A 26,696-nucleotide genomic window follows, 5' to 3' on the forward strand; every position below is an offset into this window, starting at 1 on the left:
GGGTGATTATGGGTGTGGCTGGAAAGGGAAAGCTGAAAGGGGGAGAAATCTGGAGGAGAGAGACTGCGTGGGGGGAGGCAGAGAGAAGAAAAAGCTAAGGGGGCCATTCATAACTTCACGTTTATTTGTGCAAAATTACATTTTGGTGCCGCCTAAGACTTTTATTTAAAGAGGTCCAAATACTTTTCAATTAAGCCCCTGAACTTAGTTTCTTCAATTTTGTCCCAATCATTTTCCCTTCTCTATCTAAAATTCTATGCTAGTTGACATTATAAAAATATTTGAATATACAATTAGCAACCGATTGTAAGCAACTGATTTACAAATCCATTGCAAAATAGACTAATATAATCAGTTGCTAAATTATAGAGAAAAAATTTCCATCAAATTTTTAAAAGCTCATTTTTTTTTTTATTTTTTAATTAACAATTGATTCACAAATTATTGTCAATCAAAATCAGTTGCTAAATTGTCAAGCTTTTTTAATTTGCATTAAATTTGGCAATCGATTTATGAATGATTGTTAAATTTTGGAGAGAAATTTTAGAAACTCTTTTTTCAGATATATCTTTTAAAGAGTTTAGATGAAAAGGGGCTTTTTTTTATTATTTTCAATTTGAATAATTAAATCGTTTCAAAATAAAAATATTAAAACCAAACTATGAATATGAATAAAGTCCGTAATGAGAGTATTAGAGAAAAGGTAGGAGTGGTACCAATTGAGGATAAGTTGAGAGAAGGGAGATTGAGGTGGTTCGGTCATGTGAAGCGTAGACATACGGAGGCTCCAGTTAGACAAGTAGAGCACATTAGGTTAGAGGATAGAAAGAAAAAAAGGGGTAGACCTAAATTGACTTGAAGGAAAGTAGTACAAGATGACTTCTTAGAAGCATTACAAATTTCTGAGGATTTAACCCAAAATCGTTTAGAGTGGAGAAAGCGAATCCATATAGCCGACCTCAAATTTTTGAGATAAAGGCTTAATTTGAGTTTTATGAATATGAATAAACTTTTTTAAATTAAAAAGAAAGAAAAAAATAAGGGCGTGTTTATGCAAGTTCAGAACCAGTGTCCTTTTTACAAGAACCGAATATGAATTTAAAAATTTTTAATCGAAATCTCGACTGAATTGAGTTTAATTTAATATTTTATTACCAATATATCATAAAGCCTAATCCTTCAAGGCATTTAGAAATAAATTTTTGTTTTCTTATTTTCTGTTTCTGTTTATTTATTTTTTTATATTTCGAATCATATAGCTAATGACAAATTAAATCATTGACTGTAATGATTAGATCTATGCGTTACACGAGGAAGTTCGACCTACAAGGCAACTGGGAGGATCTGTCGGCTTTGAAATACATGTATGTCTTCCTATAATAAAATTTGTATGATTTACACTAAATTCTTATCTTACAAATTTGGAAATCTTGGTGTTTATTTATATAAAATACTACATTGTATTTATTTTTTGGATAAGTTGAAATATAAAAAATAACAATAAATATTAAAAAAGTTGTGCTTATTTGTCTTTCTAATTTATTTTAGTTTGCTTCTATTTTTCTTCATTTCCTTTTATTTGTCTATTGTTTTCTTAATTTGTTTTCCTCTTTATTTTCTAAATTTCTAAACATAGTGAATGATAAATGAATTCAATGACTATAATGATCAGAGATTTTTCATGGAATAAGTTGACTGGATCCATCCCAGATAATCTAGGGAAACTGCCATCTTTGAAACAACTGTAAGTTTTGCCATGCTTTGATTTGTTTTATTATGGCCTTCTCAATGCAAATTTTATGCTAAATAAGTTCTGCATTGTTTTCTTATCTCAGGGATTTGAACCATAACTATCTAACAGGCTCTATCCCTTCATCTTTGGGAAATTTGTCATCTCTCGAAGGGTTGTAAGTGTCATGAGAATAATAAAAAATACATATTAGGGTAGAAAATTTTATGATTATTTTAATTAATTACGTATTTTTCAGGCACTTGGGTTTCAATTCATTATCAGGTCCAATTCCTCGGGCATTGGGCAATCTCTCCAATCTCAGGACCATGTAAAATCATTACTCATACTTCTTGATTATATTTCATGAAAGCAATTTTTTAGTACCAAGAAAATCGAATATCAATAAAAATATATTTACATAATATTTAAAATTATAATTTCAAAATAATTAATAGTAGGTTTTAGAAAATATATTAAAATTTAAAATCGTTAATTAATAAACATAAAAATCATAAAACTTTTCCTGCAACCAAAATGAAAAAAAAAAAAACTCTAATTAAGAATTAACTTCTATTTTCATATGTTCAAATATTATATCTTCTCCTTTTAAAGTTCAGCTTACTCCTTGAAACTTTCATCTTAAGTTTTAATTGAGTCTTAATTTTTATTCCATCAAATATCAAACAGACTCTGAACTGCCTGTTTTGTGTTTTTTTTTTTTTTTTAATATATATGTTCAGTTCAAAAAATTAGTATATAATTTTGTAAGTTCATTTTTTTTAATTCAGTTTACCTTTTATGTAATTTATAAAAACATTATTAAAATATATCACTAAAAAAAATTAGTAACTAATTAGATCAATTACTAATCCATTAAAATCAGTTGCTAATTAATTTAACAACCGATTTAGCAATTGATTTAGTCGATTGCAATAAGACTGATTGCTTGCCACCACCCGATTCTATGGGCCGGATCGGCACTAGGTATTGGGTCAGCTTAAAAACCCCGAAGACTGTAGTAAGCTTTACTGTTCACTAACCCATAACCACACCCAAAGTCAGGGCCCAACACGCACAAAAAGGAAATAAAATAATATAAATACTATAAATTTATTTGGCCAAACTCAACCCGATAACTATTAGAAAAACAAAATTAAAAAAGCCCAGCTCAGCCCTTTTATCCATCATGCACAAACCACTTAATTTCCATTAATTAATATAATACATATATAAAATGGTATCCAATAGAGTTCTAATAATTAAACAAATAGATAAACTAATAAAAACTATAAAAACTATTAATTAAAAAGTACCACAACCTGCGGATAAAAATGCAAGTTAGACCCAAAAATAAACTTACACCTCCTGCAACTTGAAAAAAAAATATTTGAACAGGAATGAGCGTTCGACTCCGAGAGTTTATGTAACGCCCCTTACCCGTCTACTGTATAGCTGAGCAAGAAGTGCCACATTCAGTGTCGAAGCACCCTATCTTATCTTATCATGTCCACTGTAAACTTTTAATATCATTTAAAACATGTATTCTATGTGTAGAATTTTTTTTTTATAACTTATTTCTGTGAAAACCCGGATAGAGCCTCCCCTGTTTTATTAGCATCTAGCGGGTTCCACTAATCACCTATTTATATGTTTATATCCATTTCACACATTTCCATATCATATTCTCTTTTATCATTTCATTCACAATTATTTATGAGATCTCAAAAATATCATCTATTGTATTCATATAGAAATTCATAGATAATAAATTACAAGTTTACATTACAATCTCAAAATGGAATACATCATGTGTTTATGTACAATGAACAAAAAGTATAAAATCTAGACATACATGGGCCCTGTCAAAAAGAAATACAACTGTAGAGGTGACTAGTAAACACTAGCAGATCTCTGGCAGATCTGATCGGTCTCTATATGAGCACTACTACTGCTACTGCTGCGGCTGCTAGGACTGATCTCCAGTACCTACGCGATGGAAAACCAATGCGCTAAGCATAACTCTTAGTGGTGCATAATTTATAATAACAATAATTTAACAATTGAAATAATAATTGCAATTCATAATTTCTGAGTCTTTTACATTTTTATTGCACTTTGGAAATAATAGAAATTATTGGGATCTTTTCTGTTTACTTATTGTATATTCAGTATTAATTAATCATTATCAGTGCCCAAGAAACCTATAACAAATTATCAAAGGTGGATACACGGGAGTATACTAATTAGACAGCCATATGTCTATCCAATATACATCTGTCAGGCATGAGACCAGCTGTCAGGCACGAGGCCCGCTGTCAGGCTTGTAAAGCCAGAATAAAGTTTGGCACAATGGCCAATAAGTAGGCATATAGCCTGTAGAACAATCATACCAGACATATATTATCAGTTCATGATTTTCTCGGTAGGCATTACTGCTATCTGTAGTCCCTAATTGGTATATTAATTGATCCAAACTAAATCAATAAGTCTAGGTATACTATAGGCAATTACACATTATTACATATTTTTTTGAATGTTCCGATCACTTTATAGTGGGATAATAGGTCCCACATACCTCTTTAACATGGTTTAGTGTTCAATAGCTTGTTAGGGTTAAATTCCCTACCATAAGATAATTTATCGCATGGACCTTTCTTTAGTTTCAGTTTTTGTGTCTCATCTTTACCTATCTATTTGATCAGTTTGCAGCCACTGTTTGGCCACACTTCCTTCATGGAAGTTGTTCCTCTATGTTTAAACTTGAATTTCAGCTTTTGAATCACTCAATTTAGGATTATAGAACTCAAGTTATGGTCAAAATACCATAACTGGTCCATTTGCCTCTAAGCTGTCCAAAATTGGCAATTCCTGGTCAATAAACTTTGACCAGTCATTTGATCATTTTATGGTCATTTTAGACTTAGGTTCCTTCATAAGATTTGTTCCTCTATGTCTTAGGGACTCCCAGGTACAATTTCATAAATTTTCAAGCTTGGTAAAGTGAGTTATGGTCAATGTATTGACCTGGACTCTTAATACTATAAAGGCAATAGTCAAACTTCAGGGCAGTATGTTTGACCCTCTTTTTAGGGTCCTTACACTTAGAATTTAGCAAAGGTGTCTAAATCAATGTTGTAGCCCTAAGTATCATATTTCTAGATCATATTGGCACATCTCAAATGGAATTTCCTAGTGGGAGTTATGGCCAAATGAACACACGGGTATCAAATGGCATTTTGGGTTCAACTTAACATTTTCCAAATTTCAATTCCTAACTTTGACTAATATTTTCCCTAGGATGCAATGGGTTTTGGAGCTTGGTCAAAACATAAAAATTGTTAAGCTATGTCTTATAAAACTTTTGGCACTAGTTTCACTCAATTTGCAACTTTGGAGACCAAGTTATGGCATTTTTCCAAAACTGGTCAAGCATACCAAATGAACAATATTTTGGTCAATTTCTGGGTTGGCAGTTTTAGTGACCCAACTTATGCTAACAATTTGACTTGGTTAAAGGCGAACCTGGTTCAAGTGGTCCTCATGAAAACTGTAGCCCTATGTCTAAGCTTTCCATTGATGTAAAGTTTAGGTCATTTGGACTATTATAGAAAGAGTTATGACCAAATGAACATGTATTGTTCATTTGGTCATTTTTTGGGTTTCAGTGTTTGGTCATTCGGGTTTGGGCAGATAATTAGTCATGATTTTGATAAAATTTGGGCATGGTGTCCCCATGAAAAATGGGCTATTTTGAGTCTAATTTCACCTCCAATTGGTCTCATACCAATTGGAGTCCCATATTTTCAGTTATGGTTCAAAAAATGAACTGGACTCATTGAGTCCCAACCTGCAGAAAATCAAACACTCCCAATGTCAATTTCCTCCAACTCCCTTAATTCAATTTGACATTCATAGCACTTCTATATATCATCAACACATCTCAAACAATCCCAATTGCAAGATATAATACAAAAGTACCAAAGTTAGGTCAAACCCTAACTCACAAATTTCAATCTCATGAAATTTAGATGCAAACCAATTCCAATATATAATATCTTATTAGTTCACTTCCCTAACCTAATTTAAACCAACGAAAACCATCAATTTCATGTCTCCCCTAGGGCTGCCAAAAAAAACAAAGATTCTTCCCTCAAGGTTTACTTTTTTATTTCATGAAATTTATTCCTAGCTAAACATGCCTTTCATGTTTAATGAAGAAGGAAAGATGGATTATGACACTAACCTCACTTAAGCTTCCCAAACCTAAACTTTCTTGCTTTTTATGGGTATCTATGGCTTCCTTATGGAGTGAGGAGTATTTTTTGTGAAGGGTGCTAAAGGTTTTGATTGGTAGATGAAGGAATATTCAAGCTTGAAGCTTGAAAAAAATGGTGGAGAGAAGACCAAAGTGGGCGGCACAAAGGAGAAAGAAGAGGAAGAAGAAGGTGAGTTGGAGGCTTTTGTCATCTTGTGTCTTATATATATTCTATAATTATTGTACTTTATTACTTTTAAATTTCATAAGTCTATTTCATTTCATTTCTTTTCTTTTCTTTTCTTTTCCTCTTCTTTCTCTTCTCATTTTTCAAATTCAAATTCATAAATTTAATTTATGTTAATTATTTTATTTCCAATTTTTAATTTGACATTTATGTCAAAATTCACCTCTGGGGGTGAAATGACCAAAATACCCTTCATAGTGCATATCGGGTTATTTTTATTATTTTATACCAATTAATAAATTCTCTAAATTATATTTTATTTTCTAAAAATTTTTTCTATATTTTTTGAACATTTATTTCTTTAATTTATGCATTCTCACTATAGTTTAAGTGTAGTTCCAGACATTCTGGCTGTACAAACAGACATTAGTTGTCGGAACAGTAAAATATACGGACTACCTATGGTGAGGGCGTTACAATTCTTCCCCTCTAATAGAAATTTCGTCCTTAAAATTTACCTGATTTGAAGAGCTGAGGGAACTGCTGCCTCATCGTCTCCTCGCTCTCCCATGTCGCTTCTTCTGTGTTGTGGTGTCTCCACAAGATTTTTACTAATGGGATCCTCTTGTTTCTGAGTTCTTTCACTTCCTGTGCTAAGATTCTGATTGGTTCTTCTTCATATGTCAAATCAGGTTGCACAATTATCTCCTCTGCTGAAATGACATGTGAAGGATCTGATCTGTATCTCCTGAGCATTGACACATGGAACACATTATGAATCTTGTCCAGCTCAGGTGGTAAAGCTAGCCTGTAGGCTACTGGACCCACACGCTCAATGACATCGTATGGACTAATAAACCTAGGGCTTAACTTACCCTTCTTACCAAATCTCAGCACTTTCTTCCAAGGTGATACCTTGAGAAACACCTTATCACCAACCTCATACTCTATATCCTTTCTCCTCAGGTCGGTATGTGACTTCTGTCTATCTAAGGCGACTTTCAAATTGTCTTTGATAAGTTTCACATTTTTCTTAGTCTGTCTCACCAAATCTGGGCCCACTACCTTTTCTTCACCCATTTCTGTCTAGCATAAGGGAGTCCTGCATCTCCTCCCATACAATGCTTCATATGAAGCCATTTTTATGCTGGCTTGGTAGCTGTTGTTGTAAGCAAACTCTATTAAAGGAAGATACTTCTCCCAACTTCCTTCAAAATCAATGATGCAGCTTCTCAACATATCCTCCAATACCTATCATATCATGTAATTCATGTCATTTGTATTAGGTTATTATTATCATTCCTTTAATAATTATGGTAATTCATTAAGTTTTAAGGGTTACCTAAATCACCCTTTCTGACTGTCCATCCATCTGTAGATGAAAAGTCGTACTGAAGTGCAGTTGAGTGCCTAAAGACTCCTGTAGCCTCTTCCAAAACCTCGAAGTAAATCTCAAGCCTCGGTCAGATATGATAGATATTGGTACTCCATGTAGCCAGACTATCTCATCTATATAAATCTCTGCTAATATCTCCAATGAGTAGTCAGTTCTAACTGGTAGGAAGTGAGCTGACTTGGTCAATCTATCCACAATCACCCATATAGTATCATGCTTCCTCTGTGTCAATGGTAGCCTAGTGACAAAATTCATGGTGATGCGGTCCCATTTCCACTATGGTACAGATATAGGTTGCAACAACCCTGATGGAACCTGATGCTTAACCTTAACCTGCAGGCATGTCAAACATCCAGTCACAAAATCACCAATCTCTTTCTTCATTTTAGGCCACCAATAATGTTTTTTCAAGTCTTGGTACATCTTGGTACTTCCTGGGTGCATAGCATAGAAGCTACTGTGTGCCTCTTTCAGGATATTCTTCTTCAATTCCTCATCTCTTGGTACACATATTCTGTCTTTATAATATAAGCATTCATCTCATTTCAACTCATAGTCAGTCTCTTTCCCCTCTTGAGTTCTGCCCATAACAGTTAGCAACTTTTCATCCCTTAACTGTGCTTCTTATACTTGTTGTAGCATGTTTGGCTTTACAACCAACTCAGCAAAAATTTCCCCATCCTATGCTAAAGACAACCGAGCATTCAATGCTCTCAAAGCCATCATGGACTTCCTGCTCAGTGCGTCAGCCACTACATTTGCCTTCCCAGGATGATAGTCGATCACGCAGTCATAATCCTTAAGGAATTCAATCCATCTCCTCTGTCTCAGAGTGTGTTCCTTCTGGGTTGGCAAATGCTTCAGACTCTTGTGATCCGTATAGATGTAGCATTTCTCACCATATAGGTAAAGCTTCCATATCTTCAATGCAAATATTATTGCCGCCAATTCCAGATCATGAGTTGGGTAGTTCTTTTCATGTGGCCTTAGCTGTCTAGAAGCATAGGCAATTACTTTCCCTTCTTGCATCAGAACACATCCAAGCCCATTGTGAGAGGTATCATTAAAGATCACATAGTCTTTCCCTGACTCTGGCTGTGTCAACACTGGAGCTTCTATAAGCATAGCCTTTAACTTCTCAAAGCTGGTTTGACATTTATCATTCCAGTCAAACTTGCATTCTTATGCAGTAACTTAGTCAGTGGGCTGCTATAAGGGAAAATCCCTTCACAAATCTCCTATAGTATCCAGCTAACCCCAAAAGCTTCTGACCTCTGTTACATTTTTGGGAGGCTTCCATTCAACTATTGCTTCAATCTTCTTTGGATCTATCCTGATCTCATCTGTTGACATAATGTGTCCAAGAAAAGATATCTCATCCAACTAGAAGTCACACTTGGACAACTTGGCATACAACTGCTTTTCCCGCAGTGTCTGTAGTACTACTCTCAGGTGTTCATCATGCTCTTCTCGGTTCCTAAAATACACTAAGATATCATCTATAAAGACTACAACTAACCGATCCAAGTAGGGATGAAAGATGCGGTTCATTAGGTTCATAAAAGCCACTGGTGCATTTGTTAGCCCAAATGGCATCACTAGAAACTCATAATGTCCATACTGGGTCCTGAAAGCAGTTTTTGGAATATCTGTCTCCTTCACTCTCAACTAGTGATAGCCAAATTTGATATCTATCTTGAAGAATACTCTAGCTCCCCTCAACTGATCAAACAGGTCATCTACTCTAGGTAAAGGGTATTTGTTTTTCACAGTTACCTTATTCAGCTGCCGGTAGTCTATACATAGCCGAAGGGTACCATCCTTATTCTTCACAAATAGCACTGGTGCTCCCCAGGGTGACACACTAGGGCGTATGAAACCCTTATCTAGTAGCTCCTATAACTAAACTTTCAACTCTCTCTGTTCAGTAGGTGCCATCCTATCTAGAGCAATGGACATTAGTACAGTACCCGGTATAACCTCTATGGCATACTTCATTTCTCTATCAGGTGGTAAACCAGGCAACTCTTCCAGAAACACATCCGGAGATTCACATACTGTGGGGATCTCCTGTATGCTTTGGCTAGTCTTCCTGGTGTCAACTAAATGTGCTAAGAAAGCCTCACACCCCTTTCTTATCATTCTTCTGGCTGTTGTGGCTAATATGATAGCAGAAAGACAACCCGTTCCTTCACCCACAACTGTAATCTCATCCCTTTCTGCTGTCTGTAGTGACATCCTCTTTAGCCAACAATCTACCATCGCCTGATGACGTGATAACCAATCCATACGCAATATCACATCGAACTCATGGAATGGTAGTTTAATCAAGTCAGCTGGAAACTCATAACCCTGTATCCTCAGAGGACAACCCTTGCAGACCTTTTTTACCATGACACTATGGCCTAAAGGGTTTGTGACTTGTATGTCCTCCTCTAACTCCTTTATCTGTACCCCTCTATCAACTAGCAGTGTGATACACACATATGAATGTGTGGAACCTGAATCGATCAATGCACATACTAGCAGAGCATAAAGGGAAAATGTACCTCTAATGACATCAGCTGGCTCTGGCTTATCTAGAGCTCTCATAGCATAAGCACGAGGTGCTACTCTAGTCTCCTGCTTCTGCACTGTCTCTACAGTAGGCCTCTGTGATGTACCAGCTGTATCAGGCCTCGCAGGTCTCCTACCCCTCTGTGCTGCTGGGGCAGACCTCTCCATCTGAGGTGGAGCAGTGGAAACACTAGTGTTCCTCTATGGACAATCCTTCAGGAAGTGATCTGTAGACTCACATCTGAAACACTCGCCAGTCAACAATCTGCACTCTCTTCTGTGGGGTCAGCCACAATATACACAAGCAGGTAGTGGGATGATCCCTGTGTAGTTGCACCAGGTGAACTAGCCACTGATGCACCAGACTGTCCTCCTCCTCTCCTTGGAGCAAACTGAGACTTCTGCTTCTTGCCCTGACCTTGAGTCTAACCCTGAGACTCCTTGGGCCTCTTACTACCTGTGTCTGCTGAACCTGACTGACCAGACCCAGAACCCCTCTTGTGTTGCCTATCCTTCCTGGACTGCTCTTCATTTCTGACTCTCTCCACATCAAGGGCTGATGCTACCAACAAAGAGAAATCTGTGAAGTGGTGAGATGTCACTATTAGCCTGATGTTGTCATTCAGTCCGTCCTCAAACCTTCGACACTTATCAGTTTCTGTGGGCAACAACTTCAATGCATATCTGCTAAGTCTCATGAATTCCCGCTCATATTCAGAGACTGTAAGCTATCTCTATCTCAATGCCAGGAATTCTCTCCTTCTGGCCTCCAAGTACACATGATTGATGTATTTCTTTTTGAATTCAGCCAGAAAGAACCCCCATGTGATCTGTACAGGCTGTACCACTCTCGACACTGTCACCCACCATCTATAAGCATCCTCCTGTAGTAGTGACAGAGCACACTCTAACTGCTACTCTGGGGTGCAGTGCAACTGTTGCAATACTGTGACGCCCCTTACCCGTCTATAGTATAGCCAAGTAAGAAGTGCCATATTCGGTGCCGAAGCACCCTATCTTGTTTTATCATATCTATTGTAAACCTTTAATATCATTTAAAAGTAGTAATCCATGTGTAGACATTTTTTTTTCTATAACTTATTTTTGTGGCGACCCGGACAGAGCCTCCTCTGTTTTATTAGCATCTGGCGGGTTCCACTAATCACCTGTTAACATGTTCATAATCATTTCACACATTTCCATATCATATTCTCTTTTATCAATTCATTCACAATTATTTATGAGATCTCAAAAATATCATCTATTGCATTCATATAGAAATTCATAGATAATAAATTACAAGTTTACATTACAAATCTCAAAAAGGAATACATCATGTTTTTAGGTACAATGAACAAAAAGTAGAAAATCTAGACATACATAGGCCCCACCAAAAAGAAATACAACTGTAGAGGTAACCAGTAAACACTAGCAGATCTGATCGGTCTCTGTGTGAGCACCACTACTGCTGCTGCGGCTGCTGGGACTGATCTCCAGTACCTACGCGATGGAAAACCAACGCTCTAAGCATAACGCTTAGTGGTACATATTTTATAACAAAAATAATTTAACAATTGAAATAATAATTGTAATTCATAATTTCTGGGTCTTTTACATTTTTATTGCACTTTGGAAATAATAAAAATTATTGGGATCTTTTCTGTTTACTTATTGTATATTCAGCATTAGTTAATCATTATCAATGCCCAAGAAACCTATAACAGACTATAAGAGCTGGATACGCAAGAGTATACAAGTTAGACTGCTATATGTCAACCCTGTATACATCTGTCAGGCACGAGGCCAGCTGTCGGGCAGGAGACCCGCTGTCAAGCTTGTAAAGCCAGAAATAAAGTAGGCACAATGGCCAGTAAGTAGGCATATAGCCTATAGAACAATCATATCAGACATATATTATCAGTTTATGATTTTCTCGGTAGGCAGTACTGTTATCTGTAGTCCCTAATTGGTATATCAATTTATTCAAACTAAATAAATAAGTCTAGGTATACTATAGGCAATTAAACATGATTTTAATTATTTTAGTACTATTCACTGTCACTATTTTTTGGTACTATTCAGTGGTACCATTAATTTCATATTAATAGGACATTAGTCTCAATTTACATATTCATATCATTTTTAATATTTAATTAGCCTTATGAGTATTTTAATTACCATGTATAGCATTTTTTCTATGAACCTTTCTTTAGGTTCATTTTGATGTATTATCTTTATCTCGAAATTTGGCTAGGTTAGGATGTCTATTTGGTTACTCTTCCTTCATAACAATTGCTCCTCTATATTTAAACTTGAATTTCAGTTTTGAATCACTCAATTCGGGGTTATAGAACTCAAGTTATAGTTAAAATACCATAACTGGTCCCTTTGCCTCTAAGCTATCCAGAATTGACAATTCCTAGTCAATAAACTTTGACCAGTCATTTGATCATTTTATGATCATTTTTAGACTTAGATTCCTTCACCAGATATGTTTCTCTATGTCTTAGGGACTCCTAGGTACAATTTCATAATTTTCAAGCTTGGTATAGTGAGTTATAGTCAATGTATTGACTTGGACTCTTAATCCTATAAAGGCAATAGTCAAACTTCAGGGCAGTATGTTTGACCCTCTTTTTAGGGTCTTTACACTTAGAATTTGACAAAGGTGTCTAAATCAATGTTGTAGCCCTAAGTATCATGTTTCCATATCATATTGGCACATCTCAAATGGAATTTCCTAGTGGGAGTTATGGCCAAATGAACACACGGGTATCAAATGGCATTCTGGGTTCAACTTAACATTTTCCAGATTTCAATTCCTAACTTTGGCTAATTTTTCCCTAGGATGCAATGGGTTTTGGAGCTTGGTCAAAACATAAAAATTGTTGAGCTATGTCTTATAAAACTTTTGGCACTAGTTTCACTCAATTTGCAACTTTGGAGACCAAGTTATGGCATTTTTTCCAAAACTGGTCAAGCATACCAAAGGAACACTATTTTGGTCAATTTCTGGGTTGGCAGTTTTAGTGACTCAAGTTTGTGCTAACAATTTGACTTGGTTAAAGGCAAAACTGGGCCAAGTGGTCTTCATGAAAAGTGTAGCCCTATGTCTATGCTTTCCATTGATGTAAATTTTAGGTCATTTGGACCAGTATAGAAAAAGTTATGACCAAATGAACACGTACTGTTCATTTGGTCATTTTTCTGGGTTTCAGTGTTTGGTCATTCGGGTTTGGGCTGAGAATTGGTCATGATTTTGATAGAATTTGGGCAGGGTTTCTTCTTGAAAAATGAAGGTTTGGATGTCCCAAAATACCTACAATTAGCCTTATACCAATTGGGGCAACGCAAACGAAGATATGGCAATAAAAAACTACTGGATTCAATAATAACACAACCTGTAAGCAAAAGCACTCCCAATTTCAATCTCCTCCTTCTTCCAAACTCCAAATAAGCATACATGGCACTTCTATAAGCATCATTCACAACTTAATTAGGTTAATTTCAAAAATGTCACAAAATCCCCAAATCATGTACACAAACCCTAGGTTCAAAGTTTCAATTTGCACAAACACTACACAATCAAACTCCCAAACATATAAACTTATTAAACATTCTCATGGAACCCATTTTCATCAATTAAAATCACCAAACCTTAAGGTTCCATGGCTGCCAAAAATTCAAGAATTCTTTCCTCAAATTTTCTTTTCAATTTCATGAAATTTTCACTTGATTTAGCATGATATTCATGCTTAAATAAGAGATTAAAAGTTTAAAGCACTAACATTTGTGGTGACCCAACTTCAAGCTCCCTAAACTTTAACTTTTCTCCTCTTTATGGGTATCTATAGCTTCCTTAGGGTGTGGGGAGGATTTTTAATGAAGGGGACAATGGGTTTTGGTGTGTGGAGAAGGGGAGATTTAAGCTTGAAGCTTGAACAAAAATGGTGGGAGAGAGGACTAGGGTGGACGGCAAGAGAGAGAGAAAAGATGGAGAAGATGACTTGGTTTGGTGAGTTTTGTCTCTTATATTATATATATATTTATGTGTATTTAATTTGTTTTAAATTTTCATAAACCTTTTTCTTTTCTTTTCTTTTCTTTTCTTTTCTTTTCTTTTCTTTTCCTCTTCTTTCTCTTCTCATTTCCTAATTACATTCATAAATTTTAATTTGTGTTAATTATTTTATTCTCTAAATTTTATTTTGACATTTAGGTCAAAATTCACCTTTGGGGGTGAAATGACCAAAATGCCATTCATAATGCATATCGGGTCATTTTTATTATTTTCGTACAAATTTATAAATTCTCTAAATTTTAATTTATTTTTCTCTAAATTTTTTCTATATTTTCTTAACATTTATTTCTTCAATTTATGCCTCCTCACTATAGTTTAGGTGTAGTTCCAGACATTCTAACTGTTCGAACAGACATTGGTTATTGAAACAGTAAAATGTACGGACTACCTATGGTGAAGGCGTTACAAATACCCTCTCTGTCCTCTCCAGTCAATACTCTGCTGTGGCTGGATTATCATCCCTCTTACCCCTGAAGTTGACTGCTCCATACTTCTGCAGTCTCTCTAGTGGGGATCTGTGTACAGGTTGTGGCTGTGGGGGTGGAGGTGGAGGTGGCTGTACAGGTGGTGGTGGTGGTGGTGGCTTTGGCTGTGGAGGTGGGGGTGGCTGTGGCTGTGGGATGGCTTCGGTGACCTGACGGAGCAGCTGTGTCATTTGTTCATAGAAGGCCTGCTGTGCCCTACTCACAACACCTCAAGATGATTCCGCTCTACTACTACTTCGCCCCCGACTAGGAGCAGGTGCGGGTGCGTGACTCTCTACCTCCTCCTCTATCGGTCCTGGGGGTCTGTGCTTTGAAGGATCAGATGCCATCGATCCTATAAAACAGATAAAGAACAGATCTGCATTAGTGTCACCTCGATTCTATTTAAAGGCCCATGCATGTGATGCACTCTATCTATTTCTAACTATTTAGGTCTAGGACCGCCTAAACCTCTGCTCTGATACCACTAAATGTGACGCCCCTTACCCGTCTACTGTATAGCTGAGCAAGAAGTGCCACATTCGGTGCCGGAGCACCCTATCTTGTCTTATCATGTCCATTGTAAACTTTTAATATCATTTAAAACATGTATTCTATGTGTAGAATTTTTTTTTTTATAACTTATTTCTGTGGAGACCCGGATCGAGCCTCCCCTATTTTATTAGCATCTAGTGGGTTCCACTAATCACCTATTTACATGTTCATATCCAATTCACACATTTCCATATCATATTCTTTTTTATCATTTCATTCACAATTATTTATGAGATCTCAAAAATATCATCTATTGCATTCATATAGAAATTCATAGATAATAAATTACAAGTTTACATTACAATCTCAAAATGGAATACATCATGTGTTTATGTACAATGAACAAAAAGTACAAAATCTAGACATACATGGGCCCTACCAAAAAGAAAAACAACTTTAGAGGTGACTAGTAAACACTGGCAGATCTGATCGGTCTCTGTATGAGCACTACTACTGCTGCTGCTGCGGCTGCTAGGACTAATCTCCAGTACCTATGCGATGGAAAACGAACGTGCTAAGCATAACGCTTAGTGGTGCATAATTTATAATAACAATAATTTAACAATTGAAATAATAATTGCAATTCATAATTTCTGGGTCTTTTACATTTTTATTGCACGTTAGAAACAATAGAAATTATTGGGATCTTTTCTATTTACTTATTGTATATTCAGTATTAATTAATCATTATTAGTGCCTAAGAAACCTATAACAAATTATCAAAGGTGGATACACGGATGTATACTAGTTAGACAGCCATATGACTATCCAGTATATATCTGTCAGGCACGAGGCCCGCTGTCAGGCTTGTAAAGCTAGAATAAAGTTTGGCACAATGGCCAATAAGTAGGTATATAACGTGTAGAACAATCATACCAGACATATATTGTTAGTTCATGATTTTCTAGGTAGGCAGTACTGCTATCTGTAGTCCCTAATTGGTATACCAATCGATCCAAACTAAATAAATAAGTCTAAGTATACTATGGGCAATTACACATTATTACATATTTATTTGAATGTTCCTATCACTTTATAGTGGGATAATAGGTCTCACATACCTCTTTCATATGGTTTAGTGTTCAATAGCTTGTTAGGGTTAAATTCCCTACCATAAGATAATTTATCTCATTGACCTTTCTTAGTTTTCAATTTTTGTGTCTCACTTTTACCTATCCATTTGATCAGTTTGCAGCCACTGTTTGGCCACACTTCCTTCATGGAAGTTGTTCCTCTATGTTTAAACTTGAATTTCAGTTTCTAAATCACTCAATTTGGGGTTATAGAACTCAAGTTATAGTCAAAATACCATAACTGGTCCATTTGCCTCTAAGCTGTCCAGAATTGGCAATTCCTGGTCAACAAACTTTGACTAGTCATTTGATCATTTTATGGTCATTTTAGACTGAGGTTCCTTCATAAGATTTGTTCTCTATGTCTTAGGGACTCCCAAGTATAATTTCATAATTTTTTAAGCTTGGTATAGTGAGTTATGGTCAATGTATTAACCTAGACTCTTAATCCTATAAAGGCAATAGTCAAACTTCAGGGCAGTATGTTTGACCCTCTTTTTAGGGTCTTTACACTTAGAATTTGGCAAAGGTGTCTGAAATCAATGTTGTAGCCCTAAGTATCGTGTTTCCAGATCATATTGGCACATCTCAAATGGAATTTCCTAGTGGGAGTTATGGCCAAATGAACACACGGGTATCAAATGGCATTCTAGGTTCAACTTAACATTTTCCAGATTTCAATTCCTAACTTTGGCTAATATTTTTCCTAGGATGCAATGGGTTTTGGAGCTTGGTCAAAACATAAAAATTGTTAAGCTATGTCTTATAAGATCTTTGGCACTAGTTTCACTCAATTTGCAACTTTGGAGACCAAGTTATGACATTTTTTCCAAAACTGGTCAAGCATACCAAAGGAACAGTGTTTTGGTCAATTTCTGGGTTGGCAGTTTTAGTGACCCAAATTGTGCTAATAATTTGACTTAGTTAAATGCAAAACTGGGTCAAGTGATCCTCATAAAAAGTGTAGCCCTATGTCTAAGCTTTCCATTGATGTAAATTTTAGATCATTTGGACCAATATAGAGAGAGTTATGACCAAATGAACATGTACTGTTCATTTGGTCATTTTCTAGGTTTCAGTGTTTGGTCATCCGAGTTTGGGCAGAGAATTGGTCATGATTTTGACAAAATTTGGGCATGGTGTCCGCATGAAAAATGGGCTATTTTGAGTCTAATTTCACCTCCAATTGGCCTCATACCAATTAGAGTCCTACATTTTCTGTTATGGATTCATTGAGTCCCAACCTGCAAATAATCAAACACTCCCAATATCAATTTCCTCCAACTCCCTTACTTCAATTTGACATTCATAGCACTTCTATATATCATCAACACATCTCAACAATCCCAATTGCAAGATATAATACAAAAGTACCAAAGTTAGGTCAAACCCTAACTCACAAATTTCAATCTCATGAAATTTAGATGCAAACCAATTCTAATATATAATACCTTGTTAGTTTACTTCCCTAACCTAATTTAAACCAACAAAAACCATTAATTTCATGTCTTCCCTAGGGCTACAAAAAAAAATAAAGATTCTTCCCTCAAGGTTTACTTTTTTATTTTATGAAATTTATTCCTAGCTAAACATGCCTTTCATGTTTAATGAAGAAGGAAAGATGGATTAGGGCACTAACCTCACTTGAGCTTCCCAAACCTCAACTTTCTTGCTTCTTATGGGTATCTATGGCTTCCTGATGGAGTGCAGAGTATTTTTTGTGAAGGGTGCTAAAGGTTTTGATGGGTAGATGAAGGAATATTCAAGCTTTAAGCTTGAAAAAAATGGTGGAGAGAAGACCAAAGTGGGCGGCACAAAGGAGAAAGAAGAGGAAGAAGAAGGTGAGTTGGTGGCTTTTGTCATCTTGTGTCTTATATATATATTCTATAATTATTGTACTTTATTGTTTTTAAATTTCATAAGTCTATTTCCTTTCTTTTCTTTTCCTCTTCTTTCTCTTCTCATTTTCCAAATTCAAATTCATAAATTTAATTTATGTTAATTATTTTATTTCCAAATTTTAATTTGACATTTAGGTCAAAATTCACCTCTGGGGGTGAAATGACCAAAATGCCCTTCATAGTGCATATCGGGTCATTTTTATTATTTTATACCAATTAATAAATTCTCTAAATTATATTTTATTTTCTCAAAATTTTTTCTATATTTTCTTAACATTTATTTCTTCAATTTATGCCTCCTCACTATAGTTTAAGTGTAGTTCCAGACATTCTGGCTGTCCCAATAGACATTAGTCGTCGAAACAGTAAAATGTAAGGACTACCTATGGTGAGGGCGTTACAGTTTAGACATTGATTATACATGCAATTTCTATAACCATCTAAAAATAGTGCAACTCTACTATGTAATGGACATCCAACACATTTACAACAATTCACCTAATATTTGCACGAGAAGATAATTTGAAGCTACTCACACACCCAATGTATCATATCAATATATAAATATGGGAGCTGATCCCGTATACAGCTCTCTTAATCCAAATCCCGCCAGCAAGCTCAACTCAAGCTGGACTTTTGCTTAAATCTAAGTGCAGGGGCCAGTGAGATCAACTCAAAGCCGCACCTCACCCCGACTTTTCATATCCGTAAAGACTAGGTTCCGGCGAGACTTGCTTAAGCTGCAACTACCCGTCTAATTCATATCTATATATAAATAACACACTCAGCTCCAAATTATCCTTAGGATGTCAATCACAAATAAATAATAATAATTAAATATACAGTAACTAAAATGCTCTTAATATATTAATATTTATGTGCATAATTAAATATTTATAACATGCATGAGCATGCTAGATATATAATTAATATTCAAATTACAAAAATAATCAATATCTAACTCATAGACTGGTCAACTCGACTGTAGTTGGTCTGACTGAAAGAAAGAAAAATGGCTGGCACTAAACACCAATACAGACACACTGACCTCCATCAATTTACTGACAAGATGATTAATTAATTTAAACTAAAGAAGCAAGAATTATTCCTAGGTTCTTGCTAAAATTTTGATAGAAACTTTCCTATAACAGGACCTAACATTCTGCAAGAAAACTTATCAAAATGCAACACTCAGGGCCTCAGGCCCACAACAACAAATACTATGCCCATTTGGGGCATACAAGAAGCCTAATCTAGATTCAATTCTCCATATCTTGTTTAGGTCCCTATACTTCACTACTGTCCAATTAATTATCAAATACCTTACAAAAATTCCAAAAATATTCCTGAAATTCCTTCACATCATCTTAAAGCCCATACATATTATTTCAATTATTTTTAACATGCTAGGAATATTTCACAAATTAATTAGCTAGCTTAATCCTAGGTAAAAATTATATAACTTGAGTTTAGGATTACCTTTGTGAATTTTGCTCTTTGGAATGTGTTTGAAATGTCTGAAAATGTTGGAAATAACTATAAACACAACAATTTTTCGGGACAGCCCACATAGCGCTCTGACTGGCCCAAAAACTCAATCCCGAGTGCTTGTGAGCTGCCGCCAATCCGATCATGCCTAAACGAAGCCCATAAATTGTTAATAATTATCATATAATTATTTTTAATTTATGAGAATCGAAAAAACTCCAAAATCTCATTGTGCAATCTGGACAGTCCGATGATCCCCTTTTTCCAATTGTGTCCGATCAGAGCGAGGTTAGTCCCATCTCGAAGATCTCACTGTGCTGAGTTTAAAGGTGGTTTCGAATCATCGATCCGATAGTTCATCTAGAATCTAACAGAAAAGCTTTGAATCTACCCATTTCCTCTCTCCTCGCCAGCGTCGGAAATAGCCACCAATTTTAGCGTGGTTGATCCCATTTGAAAGAGCTCTCCACTAGGAGTTTGTAGCCACTGGAATCACTCTGATCGAACATCGGGGTCATCGGATATGAACATTTAAAATTTGGGACCCATTTTCCCTCTTTAAAAAGAAAAAACCACCACTACTGCTGCCCATTGCCACCGATCCTTGGCTTGTTGGCGTCATCTAAAGTGTCCAGTCACTCGCCGGTCGATCACCGTCCATGAGTAGGCCACGGTTCAGGAATAGCCGGTTCAAGTTCAATGAAATTATGAACCTGAACCAAACCGTCATGGGACGGTTCCTGAACCATTGGTTTCGGTTCGAGCCCCGGTTTAAAACGGATTAAAGGACGGTTTGAAAAAAGACAGTTCAAGACGGTTTGGAGGACAGTTTGGGGGCGGTTTAAGAGCGACTTAAAGGAAAAAATTAGAGAAAAATTTTATTGATTTAGAATTTAAGTTATATTTGTAAAAATATTTTAATTTTTCTTAGAAATCTTTCAATCAAAATAAAAAAAAAGAATAAAAAAAACTTATTTTTAAGAAAAATTTAATAAGCAACGACTTGAACTTATTAAAAAACTAGAGATGAAATTAATTTAAAAAAAAAAATTACAAAAGGTGCATGAACTTAATTTTGCCTATGTATCCCTTTAGAATTTAGAGGAATCAAAATTTTTAGTTATAAGTTGAGAGAATGGAGATTGAAGTGGTTTGGTCATGTGAAGTGTAGACATAGGAAAGTTCCAGTTAGACAAGTAGAGCACATTGGGTTAGAGGATAGAAAGAAAAGAATATGTAGACCTAAACTGACTTGGAGGAGAATAGTACAACATGACTTAGAAGCATTACACGTTTCCGAGGATTTAACCCAAAATCGTTTAGAGTGGAGAAAGAAAATCCATATAGTCGACCCCAATAAATTTTTGGGATAAAATCTTAGTTGAGTTGAGTTGAGTATTACTTGCTCTTTTTTAAAAAATTATATGATAATTGATAATTAAAAAAATATAAAAGAAAAAAAAATAAAAATAGAGGGTATTGAAAATTTTATTGAAGATATAATATAATAACAGAGTAATTAAGATAGTATTAAAAATTTCAGTGAGCATATAAAATAATAAAGTAGGGGAATTGTGATAGTACTGAGAATTAAAAGGAGTGTAGAAAATAATTATTTAGAAAATTTGAGAGAAATTAAAAGAGTATTAAGAATTAAAAAGAGTGTAGAGAATAATTGTATAGAGAATTAATGATATATTTATATATAAATAAATTAGGAGTGGAGTGAGGTATTTATTGAATTTTTTTATATTTAAATCGCCGGTTTGATTCGGTTTGGAACCATCGGTTCAATCCGGTTCAGAACCGCCGATTCATAGTTTCTAAAAAATATGAACCTGAACCAAACCGTAGAAGGACGGTTTCGGTCCAATTCAAAGCCAGTTCCAATTTTAATCAGTTTCGGTTCGATTTTGACCGAACCGATTCTTGTTCGGTTTCGATTCGAAATCGGACCGTGGCCACCCCTATCCATGAGTGTGATGTTGGCCAAAGCAAAATAAGGAGGGAGAGAAACGTGAGAGGGAAAGAGAAAATGGGGAAGGGGCTGTGGGGGTGTGGTGGGGTTTGGGCTGTAACATTTCAAAATTTTTTTTTTTTTTAAACTAATCTGACTTCTTTGAATCTGGACGTAGTTGATGCCCAGATTCATTTTGTAATAAATTTATAATTTTTTTAATTTTTAATTATTTTTATATATTAAAATATATAATAAAATTATTATTTTTATTTTTTTTACAATCTTAAAATAATTAAAAACTAAAACATTTCAACTATAATAAAATATTCAAAATTATAAAATGCTAATTATTATATTATCAACCACTTACATAAATGCATGATAAAATAATCTTTATTTAATATAAATAACTCAATTCCAAAAACACCTTTAATTTCATTTAATAATAATAATAATAATAATAATAATAATAATAATAATAAAATATCTTAATTATAAACATTTCTAAAAATTTATTTAAACATGTTTTTTTTTTTAAAAAAAAAAAAAAATAATAATAATAATAAAATATCTTAATTATAAACATTTCTAAAAATTTATTTAAACATGTTAATGTTATTATTATTATTATTATTATTATTATTATTTTTTTTTTTAAAAAAAAAGAAAAATTCAAGTTGTTACATTGCTAATCGATTGGCAACCTACGGATAAATTGGTTGCTAGTAGCAGCCAATAACAACCAAAAACTAAATCAAAAATCAAATTAAAAGGAAAAAATAAAATTTTGATTAAAAATTATCAGCTGCTACTAGTAATCAAAATTAGTTACTAATAACAATCGATACATAATCGATTGCAAAAAACTCAATGCCTTTAGTTTGACAAATTTACAACTATTTTGTAAGTCGGTTGCTATCTGCAACTGATTTAGCAACCGATTATCAGATGCTAATTTAAAAGAAGATAAAAAATTAAATTTCCAAATAACAATTGAAAATTCTCATAAAAAAATATTTTAAAAATTAAAAAATAATAATTTATTAATGAAAAACTAGTACCATAAAATTAATATAAAAATATATTTATAAGATAAATTAGTAAAAAAATGAATATATATATATATATATATATATATATATATATATATATATATATATAACAAAAAATTTAAGAAAAATTTAATTATTACTACAAATAATTTACTAACAAAAAATATACGAACAAAAAAATTATAATAAAAATAAATTAAATAAAAAATATAAGAAAGAAAAAGATGATGAAAATATATGAGAAAGAAAAAATTAATGAAGGAGAAAAATGAAAAAGAAAAAGATGAAGAAGAAGATAAATTAAAAGAAAAAGATAATGAAGAAAATAGATTAGAAATGAAAAAATGATAAATAAAATAGATGAAAAAGAAAAATATGATGAAGAAATTAAATGATATAAAAGATAAGAAAGAAGAAAAAGAAATGAGTAGCAGGGAAAGAAAATAAGTAGTATTTTATATAAATGGATTAGTAAATGATTTTAGCAATTAATTATTGGTTGCTAATTTTTTTAAAAACTTGGGGGCAAAATTTTACAACTGATTCACAATCGATTGCAAAATCAATTACTATTAGTAATTAATTCACAAATCGGTTACAAATAAAAAAAAACAAAACAAAAAATTGGATAGAAATTTTTGGAGAAATTTTTACAATGATATTAGTTACAAAATCGGTTGCTAATAGCAATATCCGATTGCAAAAATTGATTACTATTAGCGATCAATTCTCAAATCGGTTATAAATAAAAGAGAAAAACAAAAAATTTGAAGGGAATTTTTTGGGAGAAAATTTAGCAACCGATTTAAGTTTGTTACAAAAATTAATTACTAATAGCAATCGATAAAGAAATGATTGCGAATTTGGAGTCTTTAAAAAAAAATATTGTAATCAGCAATCAATACGCAAATCGATTACTATTAACAATTGATTTTTACAACCGACTTAAATTGATTGCTAATAGCAGTTAATTTTTGCAACTAATTGTAAATCAGTTGTTAAAATTTGGAGCTAATTAAAATAACTCTTTAATTTAATAATCAATTTTATTAGTAACTGAATAGTAACCGATTTTAAAATCAGTTGCTAATTATATATTCAAGGATTTTCTAATATTGATTATCAACCGATTTAGCAACTAATTATAAATCAGTTATTATTGCTAACCGATTCTTGAATTAATTACTAAATTTTTAAAAATTAGCTATTTTACTAAAAAAAAGTTAAAATCACAAATTGATTGTAAAATTGGTTACCAATAACAATTAATTTCAGTTGGCTATAAAAAAAATATTGTAGAACTTTTTTTTTTTAGTGTTTGTAAAAATTTGTGTTAAACAAATTGTTAAGAATTATAATCACTATTGGTGATAAATAATCATTAATTTATATTAAATTAAAAATTACTGAATCATTAGTAGGGCAAATGTGTAGAACGCCAGAACAAATAATTTATTTTTATTGAATGACATCAAATGCATTGTTTAGAAATAAAAGGACTTAAAAAAAAAAGTATAATTTTATATTTTAATTATTTTGAAACGGATAAATAGAATTTTGTTTCTGTAAACTAGTCATTAGCACACACAATATTTAAATCACAAAAAAATATATATATTTAATGAGAAATATGAAACCCATCAATAAAATCTAAAATTTTTTCTCATAATTAATATGCCATGTCGGTGCTTGTATTTATTTCACATAAATAACTTATTATTAAAATTGAAATAAATATCAAAGGTTAATTTTTAAGTTAATAAAATTAAAATTTTTTTAATTATATACACTGTTTTTAATTGAAATAAATGTCAAAAATTAAAATTTATTTTCACATATTTACTTTTTTTTTTTTTATCAAATTGGTTAAGAATACATATGAGACAGAAAGACAGGCTTTAATAAAATCCTGATAATTTTATCAAATAAGCTTTAAACTTAAAAATATTATTTAATTCAATTTAATCTGATTTAATTTTATAGTTTTGAATTGAACAATAGCCATTTATTTTACATGTTTCCATTAGGTACTTATCACAGAATAATCTTAGCGGCAATCTTCCACCAGAACTTGGAAGCTTGAGCAGGCTTCAATATCTGTAAGTTTTCGTTATAACTACAGAAGAATAACATTAGGCTTTTGCACAGATAAAGATATGAAATGAAGGAATAATTAATATATGTAAATTTATTTTTATTTCAATTTTGATACTCCTAGATCTAGTTTTAGGTAAATTCTCATCTCAATATATTTAGAAGAGCCTTTTCGTTGTTGCAGTTCCGTGGGATCCAACAGGTTAATTGGAGAGTTGCCGAAAGAATATGCCAACCTTACATCTTTGGTGATGTTGTATGTGCAAACCCTTGTTATTCTTTAAGCCTGAGAAAAAAAATTCCGATCTATACTATTTTATATTAAAGGAAACTTAGCTTGTCAAATGCAGTACAATAGGTGGAAACAGTTTCACTGGCAGAATACCCAACTTCTTTGCAAAATGGACGAGTCTCTCTTACTTGTAAGCATTCATTTGTTCTTTGCAAATATTGTTAGGTATTTCTAAGATATTCAAATCCTAACAATATTGACCTTCTATCAACCTGTCAAATCTGTACAATATTGATCTTCTATCGATTGGATCATAGGAATCTTGCTGGAAATGATTTTGAGGGTGACCTGCCTTTGGAAATATTTAATTTATCAAATCTTTGGCTTTTGTAAGTACAGTTCCAAATATCGTTGCTTCTTATTTATAATTTTCAATTAGAAAGTGCACAATTTTTTTTATGAACGTTTCTAAATAGTGCGGTTATACGTTCAGGAGAATTAGTGATCTAAGAAATTCTAGTGTCTCTTTTCCTAATCGTGCAAATATCACACAAATGGAGTATCTGTAAGTGGCCATCTCATGTTAAATTGGTTATTTCTTATATTAACGCAGCCAACATATAAATGAATCCCATCCATAATTATTTAATGTTTCCTACAGGACATTGAGGAATTGCTCAATTGCTGGTCAAATTCCCCCGTACATTTTTTATTTGCCTTCATTAAAGCAACTGTAAGTTCTTCATATTTTTTTTTCCTTAAAACAACATTGCTGCATATTAGATTTAAGGCAACGATTCCTTAGCATCAGTTCTAAAACTGTTGTCTTTATATATATAAAACAACAGTTTTGTGATAGTTTAAAACTATTGCAAATAAATTAATAAATTATGTAAAAAATTTAATAAAATTGCTATTAAAATTGTTATAATAACAATGATTTATGTCTATTCAAGGCAACAATTTTTATTCACTGTAAAAATGTTATCCAATTGCTACTTTATGTGACAATAGTGGAGGCAGATGTAACCATTTTCAAACTGCTGTCATTGACTAATGACTCCGATTTAAGCATATATAGTAGCAATTTTCCATTACTGCCTTAGATCCATTATATAGTACTGCAAAGTAAAAGAATTATGAAGAAAATGTTCTTCATAATTTTATTTTTAAAATTGCTATGATTATTAGAGAATAGACCTACTAAATTAATGGCCTTTTAGGTCTATATATGTACTAACATAGCAAAAGTAAAGATATTTTTAACGCAATCATCATTTTTCTCTTATACAATATTTTGAATGATAATTGCAAAACAAGTTTTATAAAGGTAAGAAATTTTACTTACACATTTTTCTATTAAGTATTTAAGTTGGTCGCTTTCCATAGCCTGACTTATATTACACGTGATTATTTTGTTTATTTTTGAGGCTCTCACAAATTTTAAGATTGTTACTTGTAAGAAGTATAGAGTATCTCAAGTTTGAATCCTTTATTTATTTATTTTCATCTTTATGGTGAAAATTATGAAAATATTTTGATCATCATTCTTTTATTTTATGTTTTTTTTTTTTATGTCAGAAATTGATGACATAATATTCTTTGTCAAAATCACAAAACATGTGATTATCAAATTCTAGATTATTTATTATTATTATTTTTTTCCCCAG

At 33.1% G+C, this 26,696-nt stretch overlaps 1 protein-coding gene across 1 annotated transcript in view; it reads left to right on the plus strand.

The window, feature by feature from the left end:
- LOC110638674 (probable LRR receptor-like serine/threonine-protein kinase At1g53440) overlaps window positions 1–26,696 on the plus strand; it is a 41,295-nt gene that overhangs the window by 7,476 nt on the left and 7,123 nt on the right. The window contains exons 3-12 of the mRNA XM_058134904.1: window positions 1,296–1,364; window positions 1,673–1,744; window positions 1,836–1,907; window positions 1,989–2,060; window positions 24,728–24,799; window positions 24,979–25,050; window positions 25,145–25,216; window positions 25,344–25,415; window positions 25,520–25,591; window positions 25,688–25,759. Of these exons, the coding sequence (XP_057990887.1) occupies window positions 1,296–1,364; window positions 1,673–1,744; window positions 1,836–1,907; window positions 1,989–2,060; window positions 24,728–24,799; window positions 24,979–25,050; window positions 25,145–25,216; window positions 25,344–25,415; window positions 25,520–25,591; window positions 25,688–25,759 (717 nt within the window). The remainder of the gene's footprint in view (window positions 1–1,295; window positions 1,365–1,672; window positions 1,745–1,835; window positions 1,908–1,988; window positions 2,061–24,727; window positions 24,800–24,978; window positions 25,051–25,144; window positions 25,217–25,343; window positions 25,416–25,519; window positions 25,592–25,687; window positions 25,760–26,696) is intronic.

This window comes from Hevea brasiliensis, chromosome 14 (genome assembly GCF_030052815.1).
Source record: "Hevea brasiliensis isolate MT/VB/25A 57/8 chromosome 14, ASM3005281v1, whole genome shotgun sequence".
In the NCBI taxonomy this organism is placed as follows: Eukaryota; Viridiplantae; Streptophyta; class Magnoliopsida; order Malpighiales; family Euphorbiaceae; genus Hevea; species Hevea brasiliensis.